Genomic DNA, 12347 nt, shown 5'->3' with positions numbered 1-12347 from the left:
AGCTCATCAGAAAGGGGAGCCCGGGATGTCAGCACTTGATGTCTATGATGTGGACCGCCTGGGTCCGCTGCTGCAAGGAGGAGGCCAGGTGGAATTCCTCAGATGGAAAGCCGAGCAGAGGGGATGAAGCTGGACCATGGCGTGGACCGCAGCGCATGCAGATGACGTCACCAGAGGTGGGGAGGTCGCAAAATGTTTCCGAGTCTGCACGATGCCCGTCCTGGGCATGCACACAACTTCATAAAGCAGCTGCTTGAACACCATGTCTCTGGATCTCCCCATTCTTGTTAGATCATTCCCTCCTGTCCTATAAACTTCATACTTATATGGTCTTCTTATGAACTATTTATACAGATACTGCCCTCCTCACACAGGGTCTGGTTACCCTTTGGTGTTTAAGGAAGAGGGTGGGGTGGCGGGGTGTAAACAGGTAGTGGAGCATTTTTTTATCTTAATGCGGGGAATCCATTAAAGTATAACTAAATGCAAATTTTTATTTTTTTTTTAAGTTTTGGATAGAGTGGAGAGAGATTAGAACATTTGTCAGTTTTTATTGCGGTCTGTGCCCCCATCAAAGGGATTGTAAAGGCAGAAGGTTTTTTTTATCTTAATGCATTCAATGCATTAAGATAAAAAAAAACCTGTGCAGCAGTCCCCCTAATACGTACGTACCTGAGCCCATTTTTATCCAGCAATGTTGCATGAGTGTCTAAGCTGTCTTGGACTCCCATCCTCATTTGCTGAGACAGCAGCGTGATTGGCTCCCGCTGCTGTCAATCAAAATCATTCAGCCAATCAGAAGAGAGGGGGAGGGACCGGGTCGTGGCTCTGTGTCTGATTTGAGACAGGGAGCTGCGATTCGGCACGGGTGCCCCCAAAGCAAGCTACTTACTGTGGGGGCACTTAACAGGAGGGAGGGGCCAGGAGAGCCGAAGAGTGACCCGAGAAGAGGAGGATCCCGGCTGCTCTGTGCAAAACCCTCTGCACAGAGCAGGTAAGTAAAACATGTTTATTTTGTATTTTTTTTTTTTACAAACGTTTACACTCACTTTACGGAGATTTACTATCTTGGTTAGTCCTGATTACCATTATCATTAAAAGTGAAAGTAAAAGAAAATACCCAAATTTTAGGTTGTCCCCAGAAAAGTAATTAAAGGGAAATCTACCAGTGGGGACACTAGCCACACAGCCAGATTTGTTAGTAAAAGCAGCACATATTACACTTGTTAGGCACACTGTTAACCCCTTTCCTGCAAGTATCATTAGTACTGTGAGCGTATATAGTATTATCTCTGATAACTATTTTAGTGTCCCTGGTGATGGCAGTGTCAGCCAGTTCCAACAAAGTGCCAGTGTCAAATTGTCCGCCGCACTATCACAGTCCCATTATAATTCGCTGATCACCGCCATTACTAATATAAAAAAAAAAAAATTTAAAAAAATCCAGGATATATACCATTGTTTGTAGATGCTATAACCTTTGCACAAACCTTAATGCAATTTTTTTTTTCTTGACAAAGACATGTAGCAGAATACATTTTAGCCTAAATTTATGAAGAAATTTAATTATTTATTTTTTTTTTGCTGCTTTTACAAAAAACCCAGTAGTGATCAAATACTACCAAAAGAAATCTATTTGTGTGGAAAAAAAAATATCAATTTCATTTGGATACAGTGTTGCAGGACCGAGCAATTGCCAGTTAAAATAGCCCAGTGCTGAATAGCAAAAAATGTCCTTGTCATGAAGGGGTTAAAACCTTCTGGAGCTTAAATGTAAATATACACTTCTTATTTTGTGTATATATATATATATGTGTGTGTGTGTGTGTGTATATACATATATATATATATATATATGTGTGTGTGTGTATATGTATATATATATATAATTTTTTTTTTAACAAAGACATGTAGCAGAATACATTTATATGTTTTCTAACAAAGTAGAAAATATTGCTTTTTCTTTTCAAAATGTGCTCTTTTTTTGTGTATATAACAAAAAAAAAAAACTGTGGTGACCAAATGCCACCCAAAAGAGAGCTTTATGTAAAAAAAATTATTTAAATTTAATTTGCATACAATGTTGCGTGACCGAGCGATTGCCAGCTAAAGTAGCGAGTAGCAAAACAATGTCCTGGTCATGAAAGGGGTAAAACCTTCTGGAGGTCAAGTGGTTAAAGTGCTTTCACAGTTTAAGAATTTGTAAATACTATAGTATGCATAGTCTATGCTCATGTTCATTTAGTTATAATTCAGTTCACCTTTGGGCTTAAAGAGCAAATCTACCAATAAAAAAAAAAATTGTGTGGCATGCAAAGAATCCCTTTTTTTGATTTCCCATACCAAAAAGCCTTCCCTCCCAGCACAGCAGGCTTAGCTGAATATAAAGTAACTCACAAAAGTGAGTACACCCCTCTCATTTTTGTAAATATTTTATTATATCTTTTCATGTGACAACACTGAAGAAATTACACTTTGCTACAATGTAAAGTAGTGTACAGCGTGTATAACCATTCAATGCAGAGTTAGCACAGCGTGCCCCCATTCAATGCAGAGTTAGCACAGCGTGCCCCCATTCAAAGCAGAGTTACCACAGCATGCCCCCCATCAATGCAGTGACCAGCATGCCCCCCATCAATGCAGTGACCAGTGTGCCCCCATCAATGCAGTGACCAGCGTGCGGTGCCCCCATCAACGCAGTGACCAGCGTGCTGTGCCCCCATCAATGCAGTGACCAGCTTGCCCCCCATCAATGCAGTGACCAGCGTGCCGTGCCCCCTTCAATGCAGTGACCAGCGTGCCGTGCCCCCTTCAATGCAGTGACCAGCGTGCCGTGCCCCCTTCAATGCAGTGACCAGCGTGCCGTGCCCCCTTCAATGCAGTGACCAGCGTGCTGTGCCCCCTTCAATGCAGTGACCAGCGTGCCGTGCCCCCTTCAATGCAGTGACCAGCGTGCCGCGCCCCCTTCAATGCAGTGTCCAGCGTGCCGTGGCCCCTTCAATGCAGTGTCCAGCGTGCCGTGCCCCCATCAATGCAGTGACCAGCGTGCCGTGCCCCCATCAATGCAGAGAGACTTACCTGCAGACGCGGTTTCTCCTCAGTCCCCCGGTGTCTCCTTGAGTCCTCCTCCTCGGCCAGTGGCATGCGTTCGCCTTTCGGCCAATCAGGAGCGGGTCTCAGACCGGCTTCCTGATTGGCCAGGAGGAGGATCCGTGTGACAATAGCGAATTTTCATTCGCTATTGTCACACAATGGGTGGGCTCGGGGCGCAGTGCTCTGCGCCCCGGGTCCACCCTCTTCTGAAGCCTATTAGAGCCTCTGGCTGTAATCAGGTGACAAAAAAAAAATCCCATTGAGCTCCATGCGTCCGGCGCCCCGCATGCAGATTAGGGGGCCGGACGCATGGATGTGGGGGCGGCGCACACCGTCCGCCACTGAATGAGACCAAGATCCACTTATTTGGTTCAGATGGTGTCAAGCGTGTATGGCGGCAACCAGGTGAGGAGTACAAAGCCAAGTGTGTCTTGCCTACAGTCAAGCATGGTGGGGGGAGTGTCATGGTCTGGGGCTGCATGAGTGCGGCTGGCACTGGGGAGCTACAGTTCATTGAGGGAACCATGAATGCCAACATGTACGGTGACATACTGAAGCAGAGCATGATCCCCTTCCTTCGGAGACTGGGCCGCAGGGCAGTATTCCAACATAACGACCCCAAACACACCCCCAAGACGGCCACTGCCTTGCTAAAGAAGCTGAAGGTAAAGGCGATGGGACTGGCCAAGCAGGTCTCCAGACCTAAACCCTATTAAGCATCTGTGGGGCATCCTCAAACGGAAGGTGGAGGAGTGCAAGGTCTCTAACATCCAGTGCATCTCCGTGATGTCATCATGGAGGAGTGGAAGAAGACTCCAGTGGCAACCTTTGAAGCTCTGGTGAACTCCATGCCCAAGAGGGTTAAGGCAGTGCTGGAAAATAATGGTGGCCACATAAAAATAGACACTTTGGGCCCAATTTGGACATTTCCACTTAAGGGTGTACTCACTTTTGTTGCCAGCAGTTTAGACAGTAATGGCTGTGTTTAGTTATTTTGAGGGGACAGCAAATTTTCACTGTTATACAAGCTGTACACTCACTACTTTTACATTGTAGCAAAGTGTCATTTCTTCAGTGTTGTCACATGAAAAGGTATAATAAAATATTTACAAAAATGTGAGGGGTGTACTCACTTATGTGAGATTCTGTATTTGAATCCAAATTCCACTATAGGGTGCCCATCCTGCACAATTTAAATTTGGTAGTTGTGATCTCCAGAATGTTTATATATCAGTCACACAGATGCATGCATACAGCTGAAGGGCAGCAATACTCTTAAGTCTTAACCTATGTCTCGTTCATGAATCTGTTCACAAATCGTTTGTATGTGAATGTAGGATTATTAATTTTTTGTGGATTTTCCATAGACCGTCTGTTTTCCAACAACCTGTGATCTTCTTAGGAGCAGATGTTACTCACCCTCCTGCTGGTGATGGCAAAAAGCCTTCAATTGCTGCTGTAAGTGTTTGTTACATGTTTGCTATATCTTGTTAGAAGAAGTGTTTTATTTATAACCATTTTACATTCTGTTGATTTTAGTATTCAATAAAAACTCTCCATGCAGAAGGGCCTGTGTTGACAGCTTGTCTTAGTAGCATCAGTTTGATATAAGTTTGAGGCTCTGTTCACATATATGCAAATTGTATGCGTTTTGAACTACCTCCAATTTGCATGACATGTGATCCAAACCAGCTTTCTATGGAGCCGGTTCACATAGCTGTGGTGCAGTGGCAGTACGAAGTCAGCGTGTATTTAAAGAGCGTGCTTTCGTTTTCTGAGCACTGCAGTGTGAATCAAATGTGAATTCCAGGCTCTGCCTTCTATGGGAATGCTTCTGAATCACACATGTCATCAGTTTTAAACACAAATTGAGAAAAAAAAAAGCAGGTCTGGTATGGATCTTAAGGGGAACCGGAACCCAAGAACCTTTGTTTTTATTTATTTTTGACACTTTTCTTGATGAATAAAGGGTACAATGTATCCCATTCGCATTTGCATGGGGGGGGGAGGGGGCAGGATCTGGGGACAAGGTGCTTCTGGGGGGGGGAGCACCCCCCCCCCCCCATGTTTAGGGCACGTGGCCTGGTATGCTTCAGGCTTACTTATCCCACAACCCCCCCCCCCCTTCCTACATATAAGATAAGGGCCCGATATGGATTTGGGGGGGACCCCACGCTTTTTTTTTTTCTCAGATTTTATTACCAGCAATTTTTTGGTTTACATTCAGCTGTCAGCATGGGACCTGCTGACAGCTGATGGGTCATCGGTTGTTAAGGATGCTGCAGACGGCCAGCCCACTCCTTAACCACTTACCGACCGCCCGCCGCATATATACTGCGGCAGGCTGGCTCAGCTGCACGAATCGCCGTACCTTAACTAGGCAGCGGGGATGCCGTTTCACGGGACCAGAGGCACCACCTGGCACCCGTGATCGGTCCCGGTTGAGAGAGGATGGTCAGTTATTGTAAACACAGCTGACCGTTGTTCTCTCTAAAATGATCAGAGCGCCTGTGATCCTCCTATATAGGATCACAGGTCTCTGTTATCATTTCACAAGTCCCTCCCCCCACAGTTAGTAAACACTCCCCTAGGCTCACAATTAACCTTTTGATCACCCCTAGATTAACTCCCTCCCTGCCAGTGTCACTATGTCACAGGTCCCCCCAAAAGTGTCAAAAATGTCAGGGTTCCGATCTGTCTGCCGCAATGTCGCAGTCCTGCTAAAAATCGCAGATCGCCGCCATTAATAGTAAAAGATATATATATATATATATATATATATATATATGTGTGTGTGTGTGTATATATATATATATATATATATATATATATATATGTGTGTGTGTGTATATATATATATATATATATATATGTGTGTGTGTATGTATATATATATATATATATATATATATATATGTATATATATTATAAATTACATACATTTTTACCTTAATTTGTAGACGCAATAAATTTTGCGCAAACCAATAAAAATATGCTCACTGCTATTTTTTTTTTTTTTTTTTTACCAAAAATATGTAGTAGAATACAAATTGGCCTAAAAATATGAATACAATTAATTTTTAAATTTTTTTATTTTGGGAATGTTATATAGTTTTTTTTTTTTTTTTCAGAAGTGTCACTCTTTTTTTTTGCTTATAGCGCAAAAAATAAAAATAGCACAGGTGATCAAATACCACCAAAAGACAGCTCTATTAGTGGTAAAAAAAAGACATTGATTTTATTTAGGTACAGCATCGCACGACCGCGCAATTGTCCATTAAAGTAACAAAGAATCGCAAAAAATGGACTGGTTATTAAGAGGGCAAATCCTTCCTGTCCAGAACTGTTTAACAACCAGCTGTTAACCACTTCCTTACCACTGGACGGCATTTGACCTACTGGGCTTTAAGTGGGAAAATCTGAATGTTCCACCCCCAGGTTGGGGTGGAACAGGAAGAGGTGTGGCCAACTCCCATTTAATCCCTGGCTTTTCCAGAGTGTGGTTCAGCAGCAACTCGTTTTGGCTCTGAGGAAGGGGGTTCGCCCCTGAAACGCGTCAGCCTAGACACAGCAGCCTCATGCGGCACACTGCATACCATTTAATACAATGCGGTTCCTTGGCTACCTTGGAGACTTTGTGTATTATGTTGATGTGTGTCCATACACACCTGCTTTGTGAGTATAATGTATACTTTTTAACATTTTTATTACATTTTTAGTGGTAATGCACTAGGTCGGTGCGCCCCTTTTTTCTTCTTTTGTTGCCTCCATGTCTACACTGGAGTTCTAATTCTGCTGGTGCTCAAGTCGTTTTTTTGATGATTATAGCGCTAATTAATATAGCTACTTTCAAAGATAAACAAAAGGTTTGCCAGGTCCGTATTGTCAATATGATTGGACAAAGAACACTGCACTATAAGGACTCTACACATTTTAGATTTTCACAGAGGCTTACTTTTCCTGCACATTGTAAATAAACAGAACGATTATGTTTCTCATATAGACCAGAGTAAGTCCTCATGCACACTGGGCATTTGAGGGGGGTTTAGATGCGGAAAAAAACACGTCCAACGCACCTAAAAGTTTCAGTTTTTTAATGCGCAGTGTGCTTGAGGCCTAATTTTGAAAAGTCTGAATCAATAAGATGCATGGTAACGAATCATGCTCAAACTACTACAAGTACACTTTATTTTAGAGTGTAGTGATAGGCCACTTATGCAGAGTGTAGTGTTAGGCATTGGCCTAAGACACTTTGTTACCACACTCAAACTAAACTTTAAAAGTCACATGGCTTTCTTTTCATCCCACCTGGATTTTTCACAGTGCATCATATAAAACCAGACTTCCTGAATTACTCTGTTGTCTGCTGTGGTACATAACCGTTTCTATTTATTTGTGGAAGGCAGGAAAAGTTGGCTTCATTGAAATGTGAATATGTAAATGAGCCCTTAGCATGTAGTTTATTTTATGGAGTTGTAAAACCTTGTCTCACACTTGTATACTTGTGTTAGGTTGTAGGCAGTATGGATGCCCACCCGAGCCGATACTGTGCCACAGTTAGGGTGCAACGCCCTCGGCAGGAGATTATCCATGATCTTGCCTCCATGGTGAGGGAGCTTCTGATCCAGTTCTACAAATCCACAAGGTTCAAACCCACCCGAATCATCTTTTACAGAGATGGCGTGTCAGAAGGACAGTTCCGACAGGTTAGTTTTGTTTCTGGTATGGGTTGCAGAAAGTTATTTTTAGAAATTTGTTTCTATGTAATTATGTTAACTTAAAAGAGAACCTGTCAACAGAGAAAAGTGGTTGCCATAACAGTTTTATGTTTAACATTATACAGGGAGCATTTCCTAAAGTGTATTTATAGCAAACACCGCTTTAAAATATTGCACTTTTCATCACTTTCTGTCCCAGTGACAACAGTCACCGGGACACATGGAGGGAAGAACCTGACCAGCTGGAATGCAGACAGTACCAAAAAGCAAACTGAGGTTCTAACCCTTCTTCACTGTATCCAAAATTAAAAAAAATGTAGTTTTTGGCTTTTGGTACACTTTGTTCATCTTATTGGCACTATGTACTCCAGCAATATCACGCCTGTGGCATTTACATGCTAATCAACACCACCAAGCCTTTGCTAATAGGGACCATTAGGTCAAAGCTCTGCTGTCAAAAGTTATAAAATATTCTGGTTCAGTGTTATTACTCTAAATCATCTTTTACATGTGCCATTTAGTAGATAGTAGCAGCGGCTTAAGCCAACAACATAATTGGCGCATGCACAGAACACTTTGCTTCCCAAGCTGACATTCTGACCCTGGTGTTTACTTCCTGACCTGGAGCACGTATGCAGCCAGTAACGCATGAAAATCCTGAGCGGGTACCCTGCATACTTCCGGTCAGTTACTCAGCGATTGGTGAAGCCAGTATTAAGGTGGCGGCTCTTAAATCTGCATTAAGGTAAAAAACCTTTTGCAAGCATCCCCACCTCTGTCCACCTTATACTTACCTGATCTCGACCCAGCGTAGTTCACAAGAGCCACTCAGGAGTGCCCTCGTAGCAAGCAGCTTGCTATGGGGGAACTTGGAAGTGGGGAAGAGCCAGGAATGCCTCCAGGGGACCAGAGAAGAGGAGGATCGGGCTGCAAGAAAGTTTAACGTTTGTAAGGGCAAACCTTTTATTTTTTAAAAATAACAATCACTTTTTTCTAGTTTGACCAGAGTTAATTTAAGAACAATTGTTCATGTCGATAAAAAGTGCACACTTAATTGTATAATTTAAAGCTGAATTCTGGAAATTCAACTGTTTTGTGTAAAAAATAAATAGATAAAATACAGCAAGGTGCATGCATTTTCAGGAGAACATTGCTGATCCTTTTGAGCTCTGCATCTTGAACAGTAGAGTCGCTACAGCTGCTTTGCCTGCCCCTCCCCTCCTCCTGCCCAGTCACAGAAGCCTTGGTATTATGTGAACACATTCACAAACTACCAAGGCTTCTGTGAATGGGCAGCAGAGGGGAGGGGAAGGTTAGCTGCTCTGTGTGTTTCTCTCCTCTCCGATCCCTGGAGTGTGTCTCAGCACCCATGGGATCAGAGCCCTCCCTTTTTACAAAGTGTCCGAATTCCTGGAATTCCGCTCTGATACAAAGCTTTGCAGAGTTGTTTACAAATAAAGTAAAGGCTTACAGTCCAGGACACAGGCAACTTACTGTATTCGTGCACCATGGGTAAAAGCTGTGTACCTTCAGGTGGTTGGACACTGGCAAGCTTTTTAGGACATGCCCCTCTGGGGCACCTGTCTTATAACCCTACCCCACTCTGTGAGTCCTGAGAATTGTTCAATCAACCTCCCTGTCTACAAAAGCAGTGTATCTGCATCGGTGCAGATTTGGTAAAACCTTCAGGGCTGTACACAAATTTGCTACAGGGCAGTCTACCCTTAGGTTACTGTTTACTCCTATTTTATTTATGCCTTTGTCCTACTCTACTGGATGTACTGAACACACTTACCCTATCTCCCACGCTCCACTCTGTGTGTACGCCTCAGTGGAATACCCTCACTGGTAGCTCTGGCGGAGACTAGGCGGAAGGGAGCCAGTTCCAATCAGCAGGCGAACTATCGCTCTACTGAAGGCCTGCTCAGCACTCTGCCTCAGAGTAATGATGTGTTCCTTCCGCCAGGGCAGGAATCAGACTTGACACCAACTAAAGCGTCAAATTCTACCTCGGTTTCAGGCTCACTGCTAGCAAGCTGCCTGTTTGAAAAAAGTAGAATTCTCTGCATCTATGTCACACTTTCTTGAACAGATTACAACCTTAATTCAGCCATCTTTGCCCAGGACTCAAATGCCCTTTCCTACTCCCATTCCTCAACTGGAGTTGGATCCTAATATGCTGGTCTTACATGACACTGAATTAGGGAGAAATGAAGAGGATCTAGCGGTGTTGGAGGAAGCTGCAGAAGATTTCTCTCCCCATGCTGTCACTATTTTGAAGAAACTTCCTGCAATATTCTAATGCGGAAAGTGCATTGCCTCTGTCTGAAAAAGTCATGGTGTTATACAGATGAGCTCACCCTTCTCCCTGCACCCCTACTAAGCTTCGGAAAACATTTCCTGTTTATGAACAGATAAATGTGCAGTCTGTGATGAGTGAGTCACTCCTAAAAGTAATTTTTACACCCCCAAAAATAATTTCTAAACTATCCAGTTGAGAAAAAGTTTGCAAAAAAAGTGGGATGTTCCTGTGAATGACCCTGCCATCTCTGTCCTTAACAAATAGCTCACTTTTCTTTTTGAGGATGTTCCATCTTTTAAAGATTCTGTGGACAGAAACTTTGAGATGCTTGTAAAAGCTTTATTTGCCATGGCAGGTCAAGACCTGCAACCAATTCTAAATGTTATTTCAGTGTGTGCATGATTCTTTGTCTAAAAACTTGGCCAGCAGAACCTTCTTGTAAGAGACGTCTCTCTCATATGCTCTTTCAAGGAAGATGCCTGTTTGCCGAGGCACTTGACCAAAGGGGTCACAGGTGAAAAAGTTTTGCTGGTTTAGAGAACGGTAACAAAATCCTCTTTTGGTACTGTTTGTGCCTCTAAACACAGAGCTCCTTTACATGCTTCCCAGACTTCGACTGCAAATCCCTAGTACAGCCCTTCCTTTTGGCACAAAGCTTGGCTCACAAAGGGCACCAAGCCCAATATTATTATTATTATTATACAGGATTTATATAGCGCCAACAGTTTGCGCAGCGCTTTACAATGTGAGGGAAGACAATACAGTTAAAATACAGTTCGAAACAGGAGGAACTAGAGGACCCTGCTCGTTAGAGCTTACAATCTAGAAGCAAAACCCTCTTAACAAAAAAGCGGTGTCCTCACTCCTAAGACGAGGGGGGCAACATTTGTTGCAGTTTGTACCTCTCTAGACCCACAGATGTCCTAGACATGTGATTTTCATTGGTGGTTTCTGAAGGTTAAAAGATAGCGTTCAAAACACTACCTCCTCATTGCATTCTTCTATCAAATCTACCAAAAACTGCCCAAAGGCAGTCAGATTTGGAAGGAGCACTGAACCACCTCTTGTCCCAGGGAGTCTTTGTACTAGTTCTGCCTCAGGACATGTTCAAAGGTTTCTGCTAAAACATGTTCACTGTACCAATTCCTTGATTCCAAAATTCAATATGGAATCTGCAAGGTCAGTAATTAACTCTTTGAGACAAGGTGAACACATGTTATCAGTAAACATCCAGGATGCTTATTTACATGTTCCTATTTACCACCACATCAGCGTTTTCCACACTTTGCAGTGGCACATTTTAAGTTTGTCACACAGCCTTTCGGCCTATCCCATGCTCCCAGAGTGTTCACAAAGATCCTAGCCCCTTGCACTTTCTAGGATTCTGGGCATCCAGGTGACAGGCTATCTGGATGATCATCTTTTGAAAGATGCATCCCCCTTGCCACTCTTGGTGAACGTCCAAAGACACATCAACTGCTTAAGTCCTTTAGCTGGGTGATCAACTTCAAAGAATTTGCTCTCTCTGGGTCTAATTCTATAATTGTCTCAAGCAAAGGTTTTTTCCCAGGAAAGAAAGTTCTTTCTCTTAGAGCTCATTCTCGACCACTGAGATCCAAATGAAATCCCACAGTGAGGTTTGCTAAGAGAGTTCTGGGCCTGATGGTTGTCTCCTTCAAGGCAGTACCCTTCGCTCAAATCCATTCCATTTGGCTCTCCAACTCAACATTTTATCAGCATGGAAAAGGCAGCCTTTTTTCCTTGATCTACCCAAGCTTCTATTCCCCCTCTCCCTCTGAGCAAGAAATTGCTTGTCCTGGTGGGCCACTACTTTAATTCTGACAGTGGGAAAATCTTTCCTCCCTTACAATTCAAAGGTTCTTACAAGAGATGCAAGTCTGTCAGGCTGGGGAGTTGTCTTTCAATCTTGAAGGAACATGGTTAGGGGGAAGACCAAACTCCCTATCAACATCTTGGAGCTCAGAGCTGTCAGGCTGTCCCTCCAGCAATGGACCACCTTCTAAAGGGACATCCAGTAAGGATGCAGCCAGACAACACATCCAGTGTGCCTTATATGAATAATCAGGGGGGCACAAGGAGCCTGGCTGTCTTGAAGGAAGCAAACCAGATTCTCTCATAGATGGAAGCTTGTTTTTCAGTGATTTTTCTGCTATTCATATCCCAGGGGGCACTTGGCAAGTGGATTATCTCAGCAACCACTGCCTTGATCAAGG

At 43.3% G+C, this 12347-nt stretch overlaps 1 protein-coding gene across 1 annotated transcript in view; it reads left to right on the top strand.

The window, feature by feature from the left end:
• LOC309545945 (protein argonaute-3) overlaps positions 1–12347 on the top strand; it is a 268246-nt gene that overhangs the window by 220392 nt on the left and 35507 nt on the right. Inside the window, exons 14-15 of the mRNA XM_082245395.1 lie at positions 4461–4551; positions 7605–7799. Of these exons, the coding sequence (XP_082101521.1) occupies positions 4461–4551; positions 7605–7799 (286 nt within the window). The remainder of the gene's footprint in view (positions 1–4460; positions 4552–7604; positions 7800–12347) is intronic.

The sequence above is a fragment of the Pelophylax lessonae genome (assembly GCF_965119305.1).
Source record: "Pelophylax lessonae genome assembly, chromosome: 2".
Lineage (NCBI taxonomy): Eukaryota > Metazoa > Chordata > Amphibia > Anura > Ranidae > Pelophylax > Pelophylax lessonae.
This window is presented reverse-complemented; position numbering and strand designations above follow the sequence as displayed.